Here is a 23,158-nt window from a genome sequence, read left to right as displayed (position 1 = left end):
ACAAAAGTTCTCAGTAGAATATTACTTTTAAAATCATCCCAAAGACCATCAGCATATTTTAATTATCTCATTCAATTCTTCAAATTTAATCAAATTCACCAATCATTATATACACTAATATGTTCACAAACATACATAATTGAGAGATTGTTACTTCAATTACAACAATCGTTTTTAGTTAATTTCTAGAACCCAACCCAACGCTGATTGGTTAATATGTAAGCTTATTGACATTTTTAGTGTGTATTTCTAAGCACGCCACCTGTAAAGTATTGGATAATACATTCTGTCTAGTAGCCGCCACAAATGATCATTTTCTACTCTCTTGATATATTCGTTTCACTAGAAACCAATTTTTGCAAACATATGTAATGCCGGGAACCATGATATAATCGAATAATCCTGTCATTTTATGTACCATATCCATCTATTTGTCCTTTTATTGTGACAGTACATAGCGCATCACTAAAACTTTATAAATACATCAGCATGTTGATGTAACCCTCCGTGGTCCATAATCAAGAGAAGAATTAAACCTTGTTAATTTAGTGATCAGGTAAAATAATTTAATTTTAAATTAAATCAAAATTATGGGATCCTTGTCAGTTCCCAAGCTTCCTGTTGTGAACCTGTCCAAGGAAAATTTCAAGCCTGGAGCAAGTTCTTGGTTAGGCACAAGCAGGAAAGTTAGAGAAGCACTCGAGGAGTTCGGATGCTTTGTGGCACTATATGATGAAGTTTCTTTAGAACTTCACAATGCAATTTTTTCTGCGGCCGAAGAGTTGTTTAATCTGCCAATAGAGATCAAAGAAAAGAATGTTTCCGAAAAGCCATATTACGGCTATCTCGGAAACAACCCCTTAGTCCCAGCAATCTACGAAGGCATGGGCGTCGATTATGCAAATACCATTGAAGGAACTCAAAATTTCACCAATCTCATTTGGCCTGAAGGGAATGAAAATTTCTGGTATGTGTATTTTCATTACGCAACATTTATAGCTAGCCTATTATACTTCAACTTAATTTTAAAATCATAACTATTGTTACCAATAGTGGCGCGCGTGTAGATTAAAAGAAACAGCACTTAAATCCCAAATTAATCGTGCCTTTACTATTGATCACTTTGTGCTTAATGCTCTGTAGTAAAACTGTGGTGTCATACTCAAGGCTTGTGTCGGAATTGGAGCAAATGGTTAAGAGAATGGTATTTGAAAGCTATGGCGTGGACAAGTACTATGACTCCGTCCTTGAATCGAGCACTTACCTACTTAGAATCATGAAATATAGATGTCCTGAGACGAACGAAAAGAATTTGGGTTGTGATGTTCATACAGATAAGAGTTTTATAACAGTACTTCATCAAAATGAAGTTAATGGTTTGGAAATAAGAACAAAAGATGGTTGCTGGATTGGCTTTGATGATCCCACACCTTCATCTTTTATAGTCCTGGCAGGCGACGCATTCTTGGTAGGTTAACTTTTCTTCATATATATATTGTTTTAGGAAGAAGAAGACAGTTACGTCCTTACTTATTTAGTCTTGTTTCTCATTTTTATCACTTAAGATCCTAATTTTTTAAATCACTCATTAACTTCATGATGTTCAAATTGTAGCACAATAAAAAAATAAAAAATAAAAAAACTTTAAAATTAAGGAGGCCATACTACTCATCTTATAGAAACTGAGGTGGCTAAAACGTAAAATTATCTAAGAAATTATTTAAATTTCGAATAGGTCCCTTAACTTTCCTGAATCTTTTTTATTTAAGGGCCCAAGGCTACAACACAGTACTCCTTAGGCTTTTTGGAGGTTCTTCTCTTCTTGAAACCTTCCAATCAGTATAATGTGATATGTTTATAAAAATTAGATCGGAGTTTTTATGATTAAAAATTTCATTTATCTTTCAGAATAAAGTTGTGGATTATTGAAAGTATACGGCAATGATGTAATAAGTAATTAATTAAGAACCCTATACACAGGAGTTGTGCTATAAGTAATTATTATGTAATTGATTTTTAAATTGTGTATACTGCGTTGATGTAAAGTGAATTAGATCAGACTCGAATGGTAAGAATGAGAAATATTAAGGAGCTAAGTGTCAATCTTTCAATTTTTTTAAAAAGTAATATTAGTAAATCAACTTGTCAAATTAAACACATAGCTTATTAAATTGCATGCGTTTTCTGAATAATCAGGCGTGGAGCAACAGCAGGATACATTCTCCAGTGCATAGAGTGATTCTGAATGGGATCAAGCAGGCAAGATACTCACTTGGACTGTTTACATTCAACGATGGAATAATACAAATTCCGGAAGAGTTGGTTGACGATGAACATCCCTTGAAATTTAAGTCGTTCGAACACTTTGGATTGCTTCGTTATTATTTAACAGAAGAAGGTCAAAAGGCTGAGTGCACTGCCAAAGCCTACTGCAGTGTTTGAACATCTCTGCTCGACTAGAACAGTACTGTTTAGAGTATATGCATTAATTATCTATTTTGGGTCAATTACTTTCCTTAATTTGTGTGTGCACGGCAATGTAAAGGCCTTTACACTGCCATATAAGCGATCTATTTTATTGTAAAGGTGTGCGTCTGCATTTAAGCAGAACTATATATATATATATATATATATGAAATGCCCTACCTTTGAGTGCGGTTTGAACTATTGATTTACATAATTAGAAGTAACCAATTAGGTTTACAACGAAACCTAAAAATTGATCACTGATCCAATTTGAGTACCTCTACAGGATAGATCTCAACAGAAAACTGAAGAATATATATATATATATATATATTTCGTACGTGTCATTTTGAGCAATTTGAATTTCTTTTAAATCTTTTGATGATCATGCTTAGTTTTATATCTTTTGATATCATGGCCAAAGTGTTACTTTGAATCTTGAAATCATTTATTTATAAACAATTAAGAAAGTTTATTTCCTTCCAAAGGAGTTGCGCTATATAGGGCCCTGAACAAAATGGTTAGATAAAGAGATCAAACGAAATAGATTAACTTTGAACACGTTTATGGTAAGAGTTTAACTATTGGCAGCTCTCAGTTCTCCTTATAAAACCTCTCTCCGGTTACGATTATATTAAAAGACAAAATAAATGTAAGTATATCCTTATGTTTCTTTCTCTAACTCTTTATACCTATACAACTGCACCAAAATCTCTTACATTTTTTGTCTCTTTACAAACACTTTTGCATTTTAAACTTTTTTTTAATCAAAAAAAAATTCAATAATAACTATTTGAGTCCATTTTTAATTCTACTTAATTAAGAAACACACACATAATATATATGATTTTTTTGTAGTTAAATATATATGATTTGATCATTTAGAAATTTGTAAAAAGAAAATCTGCAATAAGAGTCGTTACGAAGAAACTGAATTTTTTTCTTTTTGAATCGGAAAAGAAACTAAAAAAATGAAAAGGGTCTATTGGGAAATAAAGTAAGTTTTCACAAAAAAAAAAAAAAAGTTTGAAAAGAAAATTACGGGGATGCTAATAGTCCCACTCTTATGGTAAAGCAATGCTAAAAAATGATTAATTTTCCGAAATAGAAAGCCAGCCACGACACAATTAGGAGAAAAAATCGTTAGTTGAGGATGCACGGAAGTTTTCAATGTACAATAAGATTATATTTGGCCAGTAGATTAAGAAATATATTTGAAAAATAGAAGCACTTATAAATACGTGTGCATGATCATAAGTTTTTGCAGCCAAGTGAGAACATATCAAATACATGGCAACTGTTGTGCTTGTTCCAAGGGTCTAGCTTAATAGTTTTTAAGCAGCTTTCTTTAACTAGTCACTTATATCTAAATTCTAAAAAAAAAAAAGGAAATTAAAAATTTAATTTAAACTTTACTCGTCCGTATCTTAAGATCAAAAAATGAAACAAAAATAAACGCTTATTGATTATTATGGAAAGCTTTTTGGTTGCATGAGAATTAATAAAAAAAACAACTCCAATAAAAATACGGCTCCATAATAATAATAATAATAATAATAATAATAATAATAATAATAATTCAAAATTGTATGTGTTAAGCCCGAAGACTTGGCTTATATTATATGCAATCTGAAAAAAAAAATGATATAATTACCTAGGTACTGTTTTGTTATAAAATGTTGTTGCCCCATGAATTTTTTTTCATTTTTTCTCCCGCTAGTATCAACTGGACACGTCTAAATACAATGCGTCACATAATGCATAATACTAATATAGTGCTCATCGTTCAAGTCTCCTTCAGATAACATTTCTTTGAATTTCTTTTATTTTTCTTATCCAGTGTTGATGTCAATTTGAATTAATTTATTAATAGAGTACTTAGCAACTTGATAAAAAAATTATAATGTTAGAAAAGGATTTGAAATGGTCCTCGGAGATATTATTAGGACATCAAGAATTCACCATTTGTAAGTACAATTATTGAAATGAAAACCTCCTCAATGAACAATCAGACATGTCAGGTAAGTTCAAATTTTATTCGACTGGATCCACATCAATCTTGTATTGTTATTAAATTGCAGGTTGGTATTCTACCTTGACAAATCAATTTTGCTTTATAAAGGAAAATAGAGAATCTGAATTTAAATCCATTCCTGATACAAGCTCCCATGAATTTTTGAAGATTTTACACCAAATGTGATTTTAATTATATTAGCATTTGGTTAAAATTTATTAAATTAATCCTAAAATAAAATATAAATTAATATAAATCTTTTGTTATTATTTTTTATTTTCATTAACATCTCAAAAATTGTTGCAAAGATATTGTAAAAGTCAAGAAAATAATGGGCACGATTAATGTAACATAATTAACAATAGCAGAATCTTGAGATTTTTTTTAAAATATGGGGAGTAAACGAGTAATTAAATCAAAATGTAGGTACTAAATGAGCATTTATTCTTTGCTAAGTAACCAACTTCAAAATTGTACCCTAAACAACATTTAAATTTAAATATAGGGAATAAAAAGTCATTGATTAATACTGCAAATTAATTTAGCTTTGTTGTATCTTCGAAAGTCGAGAAACGTTAATGTAGAATATATGTTAATTAAGCTCAAACAACGGGATGATGATGTTTAAGATTTTTTTTTAAAAAAAAAAAGACTTGATTTTGTATTAATTCCGTCTACAAACACCTTAGGTTTTGATTTTATAATCCGAATAATCTTTTTGTCCCCATAAATTATTGTCCTGTCTCCAATATCAAACCAGTTAGTGAAATTTCATTGTCACCAGCAAAGAAAATTAAATAAAATCAGATCATTTGTTTGTCCCATTCAAGCTCAAAGCATCCACGAAACTACATAAATGGCTGAAGCTCTTGAATGTTAAAGCAATACTGCAGAAACCAACTTTTTTCATTACTAATCATTAAACACAGAGATAGAAGAAATGGGATCTTAAACTCCCATAAAGCTTCCGATAATCGATTTCTCCAAGCCAAACCTGAAACCAGGGACTCCTGAGTGGGATTCAGTGAAATCCCACGTCAGGAAAGCCTTGGAAGAATATGGTTGTTTTGAGGCTTTGTTCAATAAAGTTCCAGAAGAAATTCTGAAAGCAGTTTTTGGTGCATTGGAAGAGCTTTTCGACCTTCCTTTGCGAACCAAAATGCGAAACATTTCCAAGAAGCCATTCCATGGCTATGTTGGGCAATACCCTCAAGTGCCCTTATACGAAAGCATGGGCATTGATGATGCAAATGTTAAAGAGAAAGTTGAAAGCATGACTAATATTCTGTGGCCAGAAGGAAACAAGAGTTTTTGGTACACAACTTAGGCTTTCATCTCCAAATATTAGAATTATCTCTCTGTTTTTTTCTTTTTAAATTGTATAACAATTTACTGATATTTAGATTAAAATATCTATAAGAATCTTGCCTGAATAACTCTGTTATGATGCAAGTCGGATACTTAGTCTTAGAGTGAGCGGAACGTGTCTTCAAATAATTAAGAGAATATCTTTCATCACATAAGAGAACAGAAGAATAGTAGACACATTGGAGTTAATATTAACTTCGCCTTTTTTTCTGATAAGTGTTGTACATGTTAGTCAATTATGCTTTTACTTCAGCTGAAAAAGCATTAACGATCTTTTTATCCAATCTATATTTTTGCAGCAAAACTATACAATCCTTCTCAGAGCAAGTATCAGAATTAGATCAAACAATCAGGAGGATGATTTTGGAGAGCTTGGGACTGGAGAAGTACATGGATGAACACATGAACTCAACAAGTTACCTCCTCAGGGTTATGAAATATAAAGGCCCTGAAACCACCGAGAAAAAACTTGGCCTGAATTCCCACACTGACAAGAACATAGTGACCATTTTGTATCAAAATCAAGTTGAAGGCTTAGAGCTGCAGACCAAAAATGGCGAATGGATCAACATCAAACCCTCATCACCTCACTCTTTCATTGCAATGATCGGGGATTCTCTCTACGTAAGCTTCTTGTTTCCTAGCTAACATTTGAGTCACAACAAAATTATTTGATCAAGTTATATCGGAATCCACTGAATTGTTGTGTGTATATACTAGGAAGATTGACACTCCTTAACCTCTATCAATTTTCATAACACTCCCTGTAATCTCGTTGGTGTCAATATTTTAACAAACAAGTAGTATAAATTGCTGGCTGGGAAGTCTGAGACGAGTCTTTTTTGAAATTATTGACATAATGGGTAACGGATTATTATGAGTACTATTGAGGGTAAATGGTAAAAAAAAAATAATAATAATATCATACACGTTGTAGAATTTGGATCCAATTCTGAGAGCTAAAGAGGTATTTGGTACCATTACCAATTTTAATTTATTGTTTTTCGTTTTGCAAGAAGGGATACTCGTAAAACTTGTTTGGTTGGCTCATTTTTAAGAAACAAACACAGTAACAAGAAACGAATCTTTCTCATTTTTCGGGATTTTTTTTTTCACTTTAGGGACCCTCATATTTGATTTTGCATTATTATAATAGCTGGTGAGGGGCTAACGACATGCATTTACATTTATATTTAATAAATGATGTGATAAATTTTATATTATATCGACAGTGAACGAATCCCATAGAAAATAAATACATAAATATTTTAGTAAATAATAAATCACGGTCTCACGTTCACTTGATATATTTTGCAAATTATTTAATTAGGTATAATTTAGGTATACTACATTATAAATAATACATCATAATATAATAATTTAAAATTTTTTAATTGTATAATTCCATAAATAAAGATTATTATATAATATAATGCTATTATTTATTAGCGCGCAAAATTTATTTAATTAAGCAAAAATAATAAAAGGCCATTTAATCAAATAAAAAAACATTATTTCAAACTAACAAAAATATAATGTATACGATTGAAATAAAATTTTAAATAGTTCTCTTACTTTCTTTTATTGTCTCCATATTTCCAAAAAAACAACTAATTTTTTTTTCATTTTTAGATACTATTTTCAAAACAAAACTATCAAATGCAATTTTCATTTTTACTAAAAACTAATGATTATCATATTATAAAAAAATAGAAAAACATCATTTGAAAAACAATACCAAACACACACTTGGTCACTTTTTCATAATCTTCACCCCGTATAGTATATGGTTAAAAATGGATTGCACCTCTCCTAAAATGACAATTTTCAAAATATTCTCGAAACTATTGTAAACCTCAAATACCTCTATTTTTGTTAAGAAGGCAAAAAAAAATTTTCATCAACCCACCCTCATTTTTTCTTTATTTTTTGAACAAAAATGACGATAAGTTGAAATTTATAATAGTTTGGAGGTATTATAAAGATTGTCATTTCACAAGGAGGGTGTTTGAAATTTGCTTTATAATATAATCAGAAGGCATGGAAAAATTTTAATTTAATGCTATATTGAAAATTGTATGTGTTATTTTGTAGGCATGGACAAATGGTCAATTGTACTCACCCTACCATCGTGTGATGATGACTGGAATTGAGACAAGGTACTCAACAGGATTCTTTTCGATCCCAAAAGCAGGCTACAAAATAGAAGCTCCAGAGGAGCTAGTAGATGAAGAACACCCCTTGCTTTTTAAGCCTTTTGATCACTTCGAGTTTCTTGAATTCTATTACACTGAAGCTGGCCAGAGAGCCGAGTCTGCATTGAAAACTTACTGCGGAGTCTAAAATTTGCAATGTATGATTAGTAGCTAATGCTTGATATTGTGCAACCATTGTGCTTTGGTGTAAAATAATTATAAGCTTGTAATAAGTGTTTGCTTTTTCTTTTTGGTTCAATAAATAGGTTGTAAAATTCTAAGTATCATAACATTTCATGAAAATTAAACAAATTCTTCAAATTTAGTGTTTCCATCAGATAGCAATCCCAATAAACATAAAATTTATAATTATTAACCATATCAGTGGTTCAATTTTCGAACACTTTTATTTGATTGTTCACCTAAATTTTACTAATTCATTTCAAACTCTAACAAAAGAAAGCGCTTTGTTGAAGTGTTTTGCTTTCATGCGAAGATATTCACTCCAACTAATGGACCGATAGAGAGGCGGCTGACTTGGGCCAACTAGATTTTCAAGAGGAGAGATTTGGAGATCTGATGGTAGCCCATAGAAATAGGCAATGGATAACCTATTCTTTCGGGTTGCGACAGCCCGGTGGAGCACACTCGGGTATAACCCATTTGATAATATGTGTAGCATGTCCCCAACATTGACAACAAGTGCATCCGAAACGGGTGGAACCGTGACCCACCCAGTTCCCTCTCTCAGAACCTGCAACCCACTGACGCTGTTTTGGCAGAGAATAGTGAAAAGGCTTGAGTCGGTATGGGCAGCAAGACCCATAGCCCGATCCGGATCTGGACAAGCCGGGTAGTAGTTAAAATTTAAAGGTGAAGGATGATCTTTGAAATCGCCATTAAGCCCAGCCCATTTGATGTCTTCCCTGGTTGTGCCGAGTGACCTCAGAATTAAACACATCAACCTTTCTGCTAGCTTTTTCATTTCTTTCTTATATTCTTCGACGACGTTACTGCCAAAAAATAAAAAATAAAAAATAAAAAAGTTAATAAAATGCAATAATACAAAATATCAAACCAATCTATAAAATTATGAAAAACCTATTTTAATGGGTCCAACTACCGTGCACATGGTGCATTTTTTTCTAATAAAATAGACTATTTGAAAAGTTGTCCCCAGTAAATTTTTTTTTTTCGGTTACACTTTAGTTACTAATAGAAACTGCAGCAAGGGGTTGCCATCTCTGCGGCCCTGCATGTGTCCATTTTGGACAAATATCATTTTTTTAAATTTATAAGCGCATTGGTGCATGAGCGTACACTTGTGATTAAATTACCAGTGCATGTTATAATCTTGGGGCCAAAGTTGGCAAAAATGGTCAAGTGGTGATCCAACATTTGTGAAACCTTCATACCACATTAGCTTAGAGAAAAATGAAGAAATTCTTGCGAAGCCATAGCCTTCAAAAGCATCAGGTGATCGAGCAACTTTGAGCTTTTGTTCATTGGGTAAAGTGAATAAGCTCCGACTTGTACACATAGCGTTATGAAGAAGAGCTGTGGGGATACCATGATTTATGACTTGAAAAACACCCCAAGTTTTGCATGCATGGCCAATGAGGTTAACGTTAACGGCAGTAGGGCCATCGAGATCGATAACCGGCACGGATTCTGAGGCCAAGGATTGGCCGGCAGGATACTCATCGGGTTCTGTCCATGTGTACAAGTCGGGTAATTCTTTGAGTGAGGTAAAGTCGAGGAGTTTGTGCTGGAGGTTGAGACGTTTGCCTCTAAAAGCATCCGATAGTGTTGAAGACATGATGAGATTGAAAAGATTGTGATTTTGTTTGATGTTATGATCCAAAAATGCTTACTATTATTAGTGCTGGATATATAGTAGTTTCTGTAAGCAAACGTAAGATGATAAGATGAGAAACATGTCATGGTTTTTAGAGTATTTATATAGTGAGAGCGTGTGAGTCTGAAAAAGTAAACTGAGAAAGAAAATTAATAAAATAACAAGGGTATGAAAATTAAGGAATGAGAATGCTATATACAACTGTACTTGCCATGCATATAGGATATTGGGAATGTAAGTGATCTGATTGCATACTTGACAGAATAAGGAAAATCTTCAATGATAAAATTTGATCGTATTTGCGATAAATATATGAAAGACCAATATTCTATATATATCTAGAGAAGGATGATCTAGTGGATATCTACTTTTGGAAACTCATTGTGGCAAGTATATAATCATATTGAAAACTTTGAAGCTTTTCCTACCCTTCCGTTTGAAAAATGAAAAATAGTAAGTCAGTATGTGACCCAGTGTATATCTATTTCAATCTTCGTTAAATGTATAGTTTTAAAATTACAGAAAACAAAATTAATGACAAATTTAGAATTATCCAAAAATAATTTGTGATATAGTGAAGATGCTATTACTATATATGGATATAATAATAACTAATAAACAGCAACAGCTGATCAGATTGACTATCTTTGTTGTAAAAAAAATTATTTTGATATTTTATTTGGTACAATATTGACAAATTTTGGGTGTCAACAACCAAATCTTGGGATGCAACATAAAATTAGAGATTTTAAATAGAAAGTGTGGGTTGTATGCAACAATATATTGTCGAAATACCCTAATAGGTAATTTTATTTGTCACTGATATCAATCTGAGGAAATCTGAAAATACAAACTGCTATTACTTCTAGCATTTAGCTATGGCACTTTTCTTTAGAAATTTGAACAATTTCCTCTTGCGTTATGTATGTGGACATGCATTTCGAGCATAAGCAACATGAAAATGAAAGTCACGTGCTCTCTATCAATACAAATAACATATATCACACAAGGACGTAAGTTAAAGAACTAAGAACAGTCAATTTTGACATCCAAAAAATAATAAGCCAAAATTTTTGTTTTCAAGGTTGACAAAAGAAAACCGGGAAATACGTGTTTTGTTTGAAGAAATGTCTATATGTATCTAGTCTGATAATTCTGGCATCTCGTATCGCCAACGGACAGGAGCCTATAACCTCACAAGTGAAAAATAAAGATAATATATTATTTTGGTTTCACATAGGCAAGCTGTAATAAGAAAATAACTAACTAACCTTATAAGGATATAACATAAAAGTAATGAATTTGAAGGGGCTAAACCATAAAATTAACGTTGAAATGAGTCAAATTTCAGTTATAAACCTTATCACTCTTTTGAAAAATTTCGGTCATGGACTCAACCCTCTGTATAATTCCGCCACTATTAGTAAAATCTTTCTGTAGTTAGAATATTATTATCAAACTAATTACATAATAAAGTTATAATTTAATAGAGATGTAACTACTAAAATTATTGCTTCACTTAGTTATCCTTAGTGAGTGAGAAAACAACTTGTTTGGTAACTAAGAAAGTATTGAAAGAAAATGTAATGATTCTGAGAAATTGCTTTTATTCCAATTAATCGAATACAGAGTAAATGTACAAAGTTTCTTTATATACTAATGTATCTACATAGCTGATATTAGCTAAACTAATTCAACCAGCTAATCATGTTTAACAGCTTATCATAACTAACTAAAAACTAATATTCACGTGTACAAGAAATGATGTAACCACCAGGTGCTAGCTGGCATGCCAAGTCATCAACTTGTAACCGTGAGCTGCAGCTGTTACAATCCTCTGCTTTGCTGACTATTTGGCTCACATGAGCTTCCTTAACATCCCCTCTCAAGCTCAAGGGTCTGTTAACTACATTGAGCTTGGAACGAAAATAGCTAAATTTTGGAAAAGATAGAGGCTTAGTAAGAACATCTGCCACTTGTTCTTCAGTAGGAATATATCTAACCTCTAACTCTTTGTTCAGAACTTTATCTCTAATGTAATGAACATCCAGCTCTATATGTTTGGTCTTGGAGTGGAATACTGGATTTTTAGCTAGATCACCTGCACTCTGATTGTCACACCAGAGAACAGGAGTTGGCAACTTGATAATTTTTAGCTCAGAAAACAAAGATTGCAGCCATGTAAGTTCAGAACTTGCTGCTGATAAGGCTTGATATTCACTTTTTGTGCTGGACTTTGCCACAATAGCTTGCTTTTTCGAAGACCAGGAAATCAGATTATTACCAAGGAAAATGCAGTAAGCTCCAATGGATTTCTTGTCATCAGTATCACATGCCCAATCAGCATCTGAGTATCCTGTCAACCCTATTGTTTCCAAGGTTCCCTCTTGCTGAATGTAAAGGCCATATGTAATAGTTGCTTGAAGGTATCTCAACACCTTTTTGCAGGCTAACCAATGTTGGAGAGTTAGAGCACTTAGATACTGGCTGAGTTTATGCACTGAGTAAGCAATGTCTGGTCTAGTTAGAACCAAGTATTGAAGCCCTCCAACTAAACTTCTGTAAAGAGTTGGATTTTCAAATTCTGCACCCAATGAGCCTTTAGCTATTCTTTCTAATTTGTAACCAGTGCTGAAAGGAGTTTCAGTTTCTTTACAGTTCTGCATTGAGGCCTTGGTCAACAAATCCTTGATGTATTTAGTTTGGGAGAGGTGCATGCCATGATCTCTGTAGCTAACTTCTACACCAAGGAAATATGATACCAAGCCTAAGTCTTTTAAGGCAAAAGCTTTACTCAGCTTTGTGATGAATGCCTCCAGCAAGACTGAATCTGGACCTGTAACTAATATATCATCTACATAGATCAAGACAAGGATTATACCTTTAGTGTCATGCTTGATAAACAATGAAGTGTTAGCCTTAGAATTTGTGAAATTCCAATCTGTAAGACAGCCCTTAAGCTTATCATACCAGGCCCTTGGTGCCTGTTTTAAACCATAAAGAGCTTTGTTTAGCTTACAGATGTATCCTCCCTCTGAAACAAAACCCTCTGGTTGTTGCATGTACACATCTTCAGTAAGATCCCCATTGAGAAATGCATTGTTGATATCTATTTGTCTAACATTCCACCCTTGCATAACTGCCAAACTCAATATAACCCTGACAGTTGAAGACTTGACTACAGGACTACAAGTTTCTGAATAGTCAACCCCAGCTGTCTGATGGAATCCTTTAGCAACAAGCCGAGCTTTATGCTTAGATACTGAGCCATCTGAATTATACTTTGTTCTGAAAACCCATTTGCAGCCCACCAGTTTATGAGTAGGATCCATTGAAACTAGATTCCAGGTTTTGTTTTTGATAAGTGCATCAGATTCCAGTTGCATTGCATCTTTCCATTTAGGATCAGCTAACTCTTCACCAACATTAGAAGGTTTTAAACTGTTGTGTGCTGTCAGAAATGCCTTAGGTTTGAATATACCAGCTTTAGCTCTGGTAGTCATGGGATGGACAGAGATAGTAGGGTTGGAAAGTGATAAAGATGATCTGGAAGGTGATGTATGTAAGGAAGCTTGAAATGGTATAGGAAGTTCTGGAGAGTTTTGATGGATGAAAAGTGAAGATATAGTGTTTGAAGTTGCTACTGGAGATGTTGTGGGAATGACAGGGGAGATTATGGTATTAGTGGATGAAATAGGATGAGTAGAAGAGACAGGTAACAAGATATTGTGATGAGAACTAGAAGTGTTAGAATTAGTATCTGCAGCAACAGCTTCAAAAGGTTTTAGATTGCTATTAGGAACTGAAATATTATAGAATTGTAAAGAATTGTATTGAAAGTTAGAAACCTTAGGTGGCATGGACTTCAAAAAATTGGAATCAGTGGAATATGGAAAAGAAGTTTCATAAAAAAGAACATGGTTGGCTATATATACTTTTCCAGATGGATGTAGACACTTGTAACCTTTATGTAATGGACTGTATCCTAAGAATACACACTTGGATGTATGAAAATGAAACTTGTGATGATTATAATCTCTTAAGAATGGGAAACAAGCACAACCAAATGTTTTGAGGAAAGAGTAATCAGGTTACAAATGAAAAACACATTTATAGGGAGTTTTCATGGAAAGAACAAGAGTTGGTAATCTATTTATAACATGAGTGGCTGTATGAAAAGAGTCCCACCAGAATTTGATGGGTAATTTAACTTGTGCAAGCAAAGTTAAACCTAACTCGGTTATGTGTCTATGCTTTCTTTCTACAAGGCCATTTTGATTATGTGTGTAAGGGCATGAATGTCTAAATTAAATACCTGTCTCATGAAGAAAATGAACAAATGATCTGTATTCACCACCCCAGTCAGACTGGAGGCATTTGATAGTCCTGTTCAATTGTTTTTCTATTTGAGCTTTAAATATTTTGAACACTTGGAAGGTTTCAGCTTTAGTTTTTAAAGGAAAAATCCAGGTGAACCTTGTAAAATCATCCACCAAGCTAACATAGTATTTGTACCCTTGGATAGAAGGTGTAGGAGCAGGGCCCCATAAATCAGTATGCAGAAGTTCCAAAGGGTTTTTGGTTTTAGTCTCAGTTACTGGAAAATAGAGTTTATGCATTTTTCCCATCTTACAAGCATCACAAGAATCAATTATTTTACTGCCACTGATATTTTTTAAAGAGGAACAAGAATTGATTACATGACTTAGCACCTTAGTATTAGGGTGACCTAGTCTCTGATGCAAAACCATAGTGTTCAATATACAACTTGGATTTTGACAACATAAAGCTTCTGTATGCAAACAAGAAGCAGTTTTATTCTGGAAATTTGAAATAACAGTAGAAAACATTGAGACAGGCTGAGTTGAAGCAGCTGACTCGACATGAGTAAGGAGACTTTGGTTTGACTGAGAAGTAGATGACTTGGTTGAGGGAACACATAGCAATCTATATAAACCTTTTTCAGCTTTGCCCTACAACATAACTAAATTCTTCACCTTGTCCTTCACAAAACAAAAATTATCAGTAAACTCAATCACAACATCATTATCTTTGGTCAGTTTGGATATGCTTATTAGGTTTTTGGTTATTTTAGGGACAAGTAGAATATTGTTAAGCTTGAGTTTAAAATGATTCAGGGTATTGTGCATTCTTAAAACAGCAGAACCTATGTGTGTTATGCTCAAACCAAAGCCATTTCCAACAACAAGTTTAGAATTACCTAAAAAGGGTTCAGCAGCATTCACATTATTCATATCATTGGTGAGGTGATGTGTAGCACCACTGTCCAGATACCAATTGTTATCAACTGGAGCATCCATGTTAGTCAGATAGGCAGCCTTTGGTCCTCTATTTGGTGGTGGTCTGTAAGCACCTGAAGCCATGAATTCTTCAAGTTTCCAGCAAATGTTTGCAGTGTGTCCAGGCCTGAGACAGATTTGACATGTAGGTTTTGATGCATTCCAGTGTGGCTTGGGATTCATGGATGGTTTACCATTGTTAAAATTATTTGAACCATTGTTGTTGTTCCAATTACCTCCTCCTCTCTGATTACCAGACTGATATCCATTGAACTGGTTATTAAAACCAACACCAGCAAACTCAGTACCAAAATTTCCTTTGTAATGACCATTGTTACCAAAGCCTGAGTTATGATTATTTCCAGACCCTGAGTTGTAACCATAACCACCAAAACCTTTTCCATTGAACATGTTTCCTTTCTTAGGTCCTCTGTTTTGAGCAAAATTAGCTTCAAAGTTATTTTTCATGTCTGTACTAGCTAGCATCTGAGATTGCTGCTCAATCCTAGCTTCTTGAGTTAAGAGCATTGCAAAAGCTTCATTTAGATCCATCTTTCTAGTTCCTACTTGACCAGTTATATAGGTAGCTACTGAATTATAATCTGGTCCTAGGCCAGATAATATGTGCAAAATTAAGTCATCATTACTTAAGGCACTGCCTGCTGCAGCCATGTTATCAGATATATTTTTCACTTTAATGAAGTAATCTGTGATTTTCATGTCATCCTTTCTAGTTGAATTCAGCATGTACCTCAAATGTAAAAGCCTTGATTTGGATTGAGAACCAAATTGTACCTCAATAGCCTTCCAAACCTCACGTGATGTCTCCAGATTGAAGACCAGACTGATGATTCCTTCACTCATTGAGGAAAGCAGCCATCCAAGCAGCACTTGATCCTGAGATCTCCATGAAATGAAATCTGAATTCTCCACAGATCTGATATCATCTCCAACTCTTTGAGCAATATGAGTTGGAGGAGGTGTAACCGAGTCATCAATAAGTTTCTCCAGTCTATTGCCACGAATTGAAGCCAGTACTTGAGATCGCCATATGAGATAGTTGGCTTGATCAAGCTTTACTGGTGTATTGAAAGTAAACGAAATAGTAGTTGAAGCTGCGGAAGTGTTTTGGATTTGATTTGAGGAAGAAGCTAGATTAACAGGTGTCATTATCTCTAGCTCTGATACCAAGTGAGAAAACAACTTGTTTGGTAACTAAGAAAGTATTGAAAGAAAATGTAATGATTCTGAGAAATTGCTTTTATTCCAATTAATCGAATACAGAGTAAATGTACAAAGTTTCTTTATATACTAATGTATCTACATAGCTGATATTAGCTAAACTAATTCAACCAACTAATCATGCTTAACAGCTTATCATAACTAACTAAAAACTAATATTCACGTGTACAAGAAATGATGTAACCACCAGGTGCTAGCTGGCATGCTAAGTCATCAACTTGTAACCGTGAGCTGCAGCTGTTACAATCCTCTGCTTTGCTGACTATCTGGCTCACATGAGCTTCCTTAACATAGTGCAAGCTGATATAAAAGTAAATTATGCACTACATTAATAACTTATTAATGGAACATATCAAATTTAATTTTTAATGTTTAGACATTGAAAAAAGGGAAATTATCATTATACAACCTTTCTTTTGCTTTATATTCATCTGACCATCATAAAATTTTAACATATTTTTTGAACCATAATTCTTTTTAAATTTGTATCAATCAACTACTTTTGTACTAACACTATTAAATAATTTAAATAAAATGATAATTTTACCCCTAAATAAATTAAAAGACCATTTTATTTTATAAAAACTTTGAAAATAAAAAATTATAATTATAAAAATACCCCTAAATTTAAAAAAGAAAAAAATCCCAAAATTAGAATTTTTATTTTTTAATAAAAAATATAATTATAAAAAATTGCAAAATTTTGGGATTTAATACAAATCCCCTAAATTATTAAAATTTTGGGATTTATTTTTTTAATAAATAAATTCAGTTATTTTAATAAAATTTTGCAAAATTTTAATTTTAATAAATAAATTCAGTTTATTTTTTATTCAAATTTTGCAAAATATTAATTTTAGAAAAATAACTGAGCACCTCTATTTTGAATTTGTTTTTATTAAATTTAGGGGTATTTTTATAATTATAATTTTTTATTTTTCAAAAATTTTATAAGATAAAATAGTCTTTTAATTTATTTAGGGATAAAATTATCATTTTGTTTAAATTATTTAACGGTGTTAGTGCAAAAGTAGCTAATTGATACAAATTTTAAAAGAAATGTGGTGTAGAGAACGTGTTAGAATTTTGTGGTGGTTGAATGAACATAAGACAAAAGAAAGGTGGTGCAATGATAATTTCTATTTTTTAATAAATAAATTCAATTATTTTAATAAAATTTTGCAAAATTTTAATTTTAATAAATAAATTCAGTTTATTTTTTATTCAAATTTTGCAAAATCTAAATTTTATAAAAATAACTGAGCACCTCTATTTTGAATTTATTTTTATTAAATTTAGGGTATTTTTTTAATTATAATTTTTATTTTTCAAAACTTTTATAAGATAAAATGGTCTTTTATTTTATTTAGGGATAAAATTTTCATTTTTTAAAAGTATTTAACGGTGTTAGTGCAAAAGTGGTTAATTGATACAAATTTAAAAAAAATGTGGTGTAGAGAACATGTTAGAATTTTGTGGTGGTTGAATGAACATAAGACAAAAGAAATGTGGTGCAATGATAATTTCCCTTTTTAATAAATCAATTCAATTATTTTAATAAACAAATTCAGTTTATTTTTTATTAAAATTTTGCAAAATCTAAATTTTATAAAAATAACTAAGCACCTCTATTTTGAATTTATTTTTATTAAATTTAGAGGTATTTTTATAATTATAACTTTTTATTTTTCAAAACTTTTATAAGATAAAATGGTCTTTTAATTTATTTAGGGATAAAATTTTTATTTTGTTTAAATTATTTAACGGTGTTAGTACAAAAGTGGTTAATTGATACAAATTTTAAAAGAAAGGTGGTGTAGAGAACATATTAAAATTTTGTAGTGGTTGAATGAACATAAGACAAAACAAATGTGGTGCAATAATAATTTTCCTTGGAAAAAAAATATAGACATAAATTAAAAAACTAGTACATATATCTATTAGTGCAGGACCTACATGTGCGCTAGATCGGGCTGTAGTCCGGCCTAGTCTAGAAAAAATCATTTATACCCCTTACTTTTTCATCAATTTAGTAAAATAATAGAGTTTTATTTTATTTTCATATATGTCCCTAACTCAATTATCCTTATTTTTTCATCAATTTAGTATAATAATAGAGTTTTTATTTCATATTCAAATATGTCCCTAACTCAATTACCCTTATGTTTTCATCAATTTAGTATAACAATAGAGTTTTTATTTTATATTCAAATATGTCCCTAACTCAATTACCCTTATGTTTCATCAATTTTATATAACAATAGAGTTTTTATTTTATTTACAAATATGTTCCTAATTCAATTATATTATTTTCAATTGAAATTAATGACTTATTTTATAAAATGATTAAATTATATATTTATTGAGTAGATTGAAAACATTGGGGAGCTAAAATTTTATTACTGCTTTAATTTATTTTAAAAAACTTCTAATCGAAAAAAATGTCAATATAATATAACATCATCGCAAGTATTAAACGTACTTATAGAAACAACATATGGTAACAATTATCTATATTTGCATAAAATTTTTATGTGAATTTTCAGATTTTATTTATTAATTATATTAACTAAGAGGACCAGTTAGGAAAAAAAAATTGAGTATTTTAAGGAGGTTTTGATAGAAGAATCATCAACATCTAGTTCTTTAAAGAGAGATAGAGAGCCTGACAGAGAAACAACTACACCCAAATACATTTTTGCTAAATTGAGTTTAGTTTATTATTGAAACTTTTGACCAATAATACTTTTACAATTTAAAAGGATGAATAAATTTTAATTGTTTAATTTATTAAGTCTGGTAATTTAGTACTTCACTTCAAATCTAAAAGTTTTGCTTGTAATTTTAATTGATTGTAATTACATGTATTGATATATTTTAATTTGAAATTCTTAATTGATTTTTAATCATTATATAATTACATGTTATTATAGGTTGCAATGTCACTTTTTATAATTGAAAAATAGTGCTTTCATAGTTGAGTTACCTTTTTTTTTCTATTCTTTTTTTATAATCATTTTTGTCTATAGTACATATTTAGAGGGATAAGGTTCTTAGTTTTCCTCCTTATTTAATGTACTTATTTCTACATATAAATTTTTATGTTCGCTTCAAAATATAAATTTTAAAATTTAGCCCGGTGTAATATTAAGTCCTAGGTTCGCCCCTGATATCTATATAATATGGGAATATGCAAAGTCAAGTATTTTTTTTTTTTTACATTCTCTTTAATATTTTTCTTTGAATTTAAATTCTATAAATATTGCACAACGATTTAATAACAATTCTAAAGAATAAATTATTGTCCCATACAACTTTATGAGTGCAATTAATATACAAATAATTATTACTTGTGAAGGCAAAATTCTTAAGACATGATTTAAAAAAATTGGAACTTATTACAATGTGGATTTTTTTTTTCTTATTTATAACTAGCCTAAATTGGGACTATGATTTTTATAACTACATAGAAGTTATTCCTATATAGAATATTACTATAGAGATATTTTACTGTAATAAAATTTTCTTAATAAATAAATATATATTTTGGTTAGAAGAGGGTTACCTAAAATTCTCAATCTTATTCTTTTAATTGTTGGACTTATAGCCAAGTAATGACCTCATGTCCTCAACATCAAAGCAATGGGTTCAAGCTCTTATGGGAATTCATTCCGATCCTCTGCTAAAAAATTGAAAATGGTAGATATATCTTTCCAAATATTAATGAGAGCATATTTTTAAGTTAATACACAGACTCTTGTTTATATAAGTTTATGTATCTATACTTTAGTAGACTCTATATTGTAATATTTATATAAATTTTAAAATTTTAAAAATAAAATAAAAGCAAATCATATTCATATAGTAAATGACTTGGTTATTGGGCAAATTGGCTTTAACTCACAATACGCTTCTTTAAGAATTAAGATCCAAGTGTTAGTTTTTGTCTCCGTTAAATTTTGTGCAACAATTGTTGGTGGTACTCCTAACAGATTTCATTACTCAAATTTGGTATGAAATATAAGTCTATTCACACACACACACACACATTAAATTAGAAGGAGTATCGCAAACAACGCCTTGGGATTTGAAGGGTGTATTGCAAAATAAACCAATTAACTTGGGTTGTGTATTTCATTCACACTCCATAAATTAAAAAGTGTAATGCTAAATAGTCATTAAATTTTCCACCACTCAAAGCTTCTCAAATATTTCTTATAAATAGTCATTAACTTTTGTAATCAATTCATATTCAAAATTCAAGCAATTGAATGCACATAAATTGAAAGCTCTCTACAAGCTCGTCTTTTCTTTTTTTATATGTTCATTATGATTCGATTCCTTTAGCTTCATATCATTTGTATTATTTGCATGTATATCTGAATACTTCCCAATCCAAATTCACAATATCTTATCAGTACAATTTTGCTCTAGTATAAGAAGTATTCTATTTCCTTTTACTCTTTATTTTATCTATTTACTCAATAAACCTATCCTTACAAGTATGCTCTGTGATTGCCATTTTGATCTTCCACATCATAATTAAGAAATAGTTATAATATTTAACTTTTATCTTACTCATTGAAAAGATATGAATTATAAAAGCAAATCACTTGTGAGGATATTAGTGCAATTATACATTCAATCACTCGAGATAAGAAATATTTCTCAAATGCAATATTGATTGAAGCTAAGTCAATGCAATATCTAGTTCTGTTGACCTTATTGAGGGCTCTGGAAGAACTATATCCATGTTAGCGAATGATACAAAATTCTATATCCATGATGCTTTATATTCTCCCAAAAGTAGGAGAAATCTAAATAGCTTCAAGATATTTGTTGTAATAATTTTCATATTGAGACAATAAATGTGAATATTGTAGAATATCTTTGCATTACTTCTAGTATCTTCGTCCACAAATGAATATTAGAGAAGGTTCGAACTCTCTCATCTAGCTCGTATTAGACGATGATAAAATCAATGGAAAACTATGTAATAAAAAAAATGTGATCCAAAAGATTTTATGCTTTGGTACGACTTGGTTACCTTAGATCAACAATAATGGGTAGCCTTCTTGAAAATTCTCATGGATACATATGGAAGAATTTAAATATTCTATATCCAATGAAAATAGTTATACTGCCTGTAGGTAAATTGGTGGTTAGACCATCATCTAGTAAAATTGATTTTAAATCTCCATCATTCTTGTAAAGAATTTAAGGAGATATTTGTGGACTTATTCATGTGCCAAGTGATCTATTTCATTATTTTTATGGTTTTAATTGATGCATATGTACGATGGTTTCATGTTTATTTATTATCTATACATAACGTTATATTTGCTGGATTGCTTTTACAAATTACTAGATTAGGTGCATAATTTTTAGATTGTCCAATCAAGATCATATGACTTGATAATAATAGTAATTTTACTTTTAAAACTTTTGATGACTATTGTATGTCAAATAGGATTGATATAAAGCATCCAGTATCGTATATTCATACTCGAAATATGTTAGTAGAATCCTCATCAAACAACCACAAGTAATTGCTAAAACTTTATTATCATGTAGTTGCGACATTATATCACTTAAAGCATACTGCCTACCATCAGTATTCTCCATTGTAATTGGTATTGGGGCATCAACATTATGCATCCCATTTGTACACCTTGCACTATACAAGCGCTAGTTGTATTACCGCAATGCACTAATATGTCATCCCAATCTCATTTGCGAATTTATGTTGATTTTGACTCACTATTTATATATCTTGAACAAAGATACGTGATTTATTCACCACACACTTTCCAGATAGTTAATTTAATTAGACAAAATTTCCTCCATTAGGACAAAGAAAAATACTATGTGAGCTTAGGCATGATTGTCAATATAAAGTAACCCATGTATCTCAATTAGACCCACTAAGCTCACAGAGTAAAAATGAAATGCAAAGGATAATTCATTTGTAGCAGATGGCAAATCAACTGCCATACGTATTTACAGATGTGACAAAAGTAACTAAGTCTTATATACAAGCTACTAATACCCTCTTAACTAAGTCTTATATACAAGCTATTAATATCCTCCTAACTAAGTCTTACATACAAGCTACTAATATCCTCCTTAGGGTCATTGTTCCTACAGAGCAAGTTATTAAAAGTATAGTTGAGGAATTGTCTATAGCATATCTAAAGCATGGTAGAGTACTTGGTTTAAAAGGTACTAGTTTATGGATAAGAAAAATAAAATATTAGGGTCTTGCTACAAATGATGCTTAAAACAAATGAGCAAATCATTACAGAAAAGTGAATGGCCTACAAAGAGATTAAAGAATTTAATGATATACAACCTCGAGATAAAGTATAAGACCTTAACGAGGCAGATTAATATAGAAATAATGAGGCTTCTATTGATTCAAGGTAATATTTTAAAAACACCCATGGTCCTTGATGAGACCATAAACCCTGAAAAAGCTCGTGAAGAGGTATATGCTCGAGAAGTAGCAAAAGCTAAAAAAGTAGTTCAAAAGTAATAAAAGTCTATAAACTTTATACACAAAACAAATATGTGAAATAAAAAAGAAATAGACATTGATGATGTGTTTATGTTTATAGTAGCTACTGATATTGTAAATGATTAAGATCCGCAATCCATCAATGAGTGTAACTGAGACATGATTGGCCTAGGTGGAATAAAGTAACCGAGGCAAATT

General features: G+C 31.2%; 3 protein-coding genes and 1 non-coding gene across 4 annotated transcripts; 2 read left to right on the top strand and 2 right to left on the bottom strand.

Moving 5' to 3' along the window:
* The first annotated feature begins 530 nt into the window (after positions 1-530).
* Positions 531-2,641, top strand: LOC102614439 (deoxypodophyllotoxin synthase-like). The gene is made up of 3 exons (XM_006495256.3): positions 531-967; positions 1,144-1,468; positions 2,197-2,641. The coding sequence occupies exons 1-3, from the start codon at positions 591-593 to the stop codon at positions 2,440-2,442; spliced, it is 948 nt and encodes a 315-aa protein (XP_006495319.2). The 5' UTR covers positions 531-590; the 3' UTR covers positions 2,443-2,641.
* A 2,704-nt stretch (positions 2,642-5,345) lies between these two features.
* Positions 5,346-8,333, top strand: LOC102627880 (probable 2-oxoglutarate-dependent dioxygenase AOP1.2). The gene is made up of 3 exons (XM_006465360.3): positions 5,346-5,794; positions 6,148-6,472; positions 7,943-8,333. The coding sequence occupies exons 1-3, from the start codon at positions 5,640-5,642 to the stop codon at positions 8,189-8,191; spliced, it is 729 nt and encodes a 242-aa protein (XP_006465423.2). The 5' UTR covers positions 5,346-5,639; the 3' UTR covers positions 8,192-8,333.
* Positions 8,334-8,485: 152 nt separating this feature from the next.
* On the bottom strand, positions 8,486-9,862 carry LOC102628175 (gibberellin 3-beta-dioxygenase 1-like). The gene is made up of 2 exons (XM_006465361.2): positions 9,381-9,862; positions 8,486-9,056 (listed from the first exon to the last, which is right to left on the bottom strand). Exons 1-2 carry the CDS (start codon positions 9,860-9,862, stop codon positions 8,486-8,488), a joined length of 1,053 nt encoding a protein of 350 aa, XP_006465424.2.
* Positions 9,863-15,718: 5,856 nt separating this feature from the next.
* Positions 15,719-15,855, bottom strand: LOC112495711 (small nucleolar RNA Z247). Its single transcript, XR_003062040.2, has one exon. It is a non-coding gene; the product is annotated as a small nucleolar RNA Z247 (small nucleolar RNA).
* Positions 15,856-23,158: the final 7,303 nt, after the last annotated feature.

Source organism: Citrus sinensis, chromosome 7 (assembly GCF_022201045.2).
Source record: "Citrus sinensis cultivar Valencia sweet orange chromosome 7, DVS_A1.0, whole genome shotgun sequence".
NCBI classification, from domain to species: Eukaryota; Viridiplantae; Streptophyta; class Magnoliopsida; order Sapindales; family Rutaceae; genus Citrus; species Citrus sinensis.
The sequence above is the reverse complement of the archived record's forward strand: the minus strand, read 5'-3'. Positions and strand labels throughout refer to the sequence as shown.

What these genes read in the sequence shown, in the direction of transcription:
- LOC102614439 (XM_006495256.3), top strand. Translation starts at nt 591, where the DNA reads ATGGGATCCTTGTCAGTTCCCAAGCTTCCTGTTGTGAACCTGTCCAAG. An exon ending in GAAGGGAATGAAAATTTCTG is followed by an intron (nt 968 to 1,143) that starts GTATGTGTATTT and finishes AATGCTCTGTAG; the next exon opens with TAAAACTGTGGTGTCATACT. An exon ending in TGGCAGGCGACGCATTCTTG is followed by an intron (nt 1,469 to 2,196) that starts GTAGGTTAACTT and finishes CTGAATAATCAG; the next exon opens with GCGTGGAGCAACAGCAGGAT.
- LOC102627880 (XM_006465360.3), top strand. Translation starts at nt 5,640, where the DNA reads ATGCGAAACATTTCCAAGAAGCCATTCCATGGCTATGTTGGGCAATAC. An exon ending in GAAGGAAACAAGAGTTTTTG is followed by an intron (nt 5,795 to 6,147) that starts GTACACAACTTA and finishes ATATTTTTGCAG; the next exon opens with CAAAACTATACAATCCTTCT. An exon ending in TGATCGGGGATTCTCTCTAC is followed by an intron (nt 6,473 to 7,942) that starts GTAAGCTTCTTG and finishes GTTATTTTGTAG; the next exon opens with GCATGGACAAATGGTCAATT.
- LOC102628175 (XM_006465361.2), bottom strand. Translation starts at nt 9,862, where the DNA reads ATGTCTTCAACACTATCGGATGCTTTTAGAGGCAAACGTCTCAACCTC. An exon ending in CAAGATTATAACATGCACTG is followed by an intron (nt 9,057 to 9,380) that starts GTAATTTAATCA and finishes ATTTTTTGGCAG; the next exon opens with TAACGTCGTCGAAGAATATA.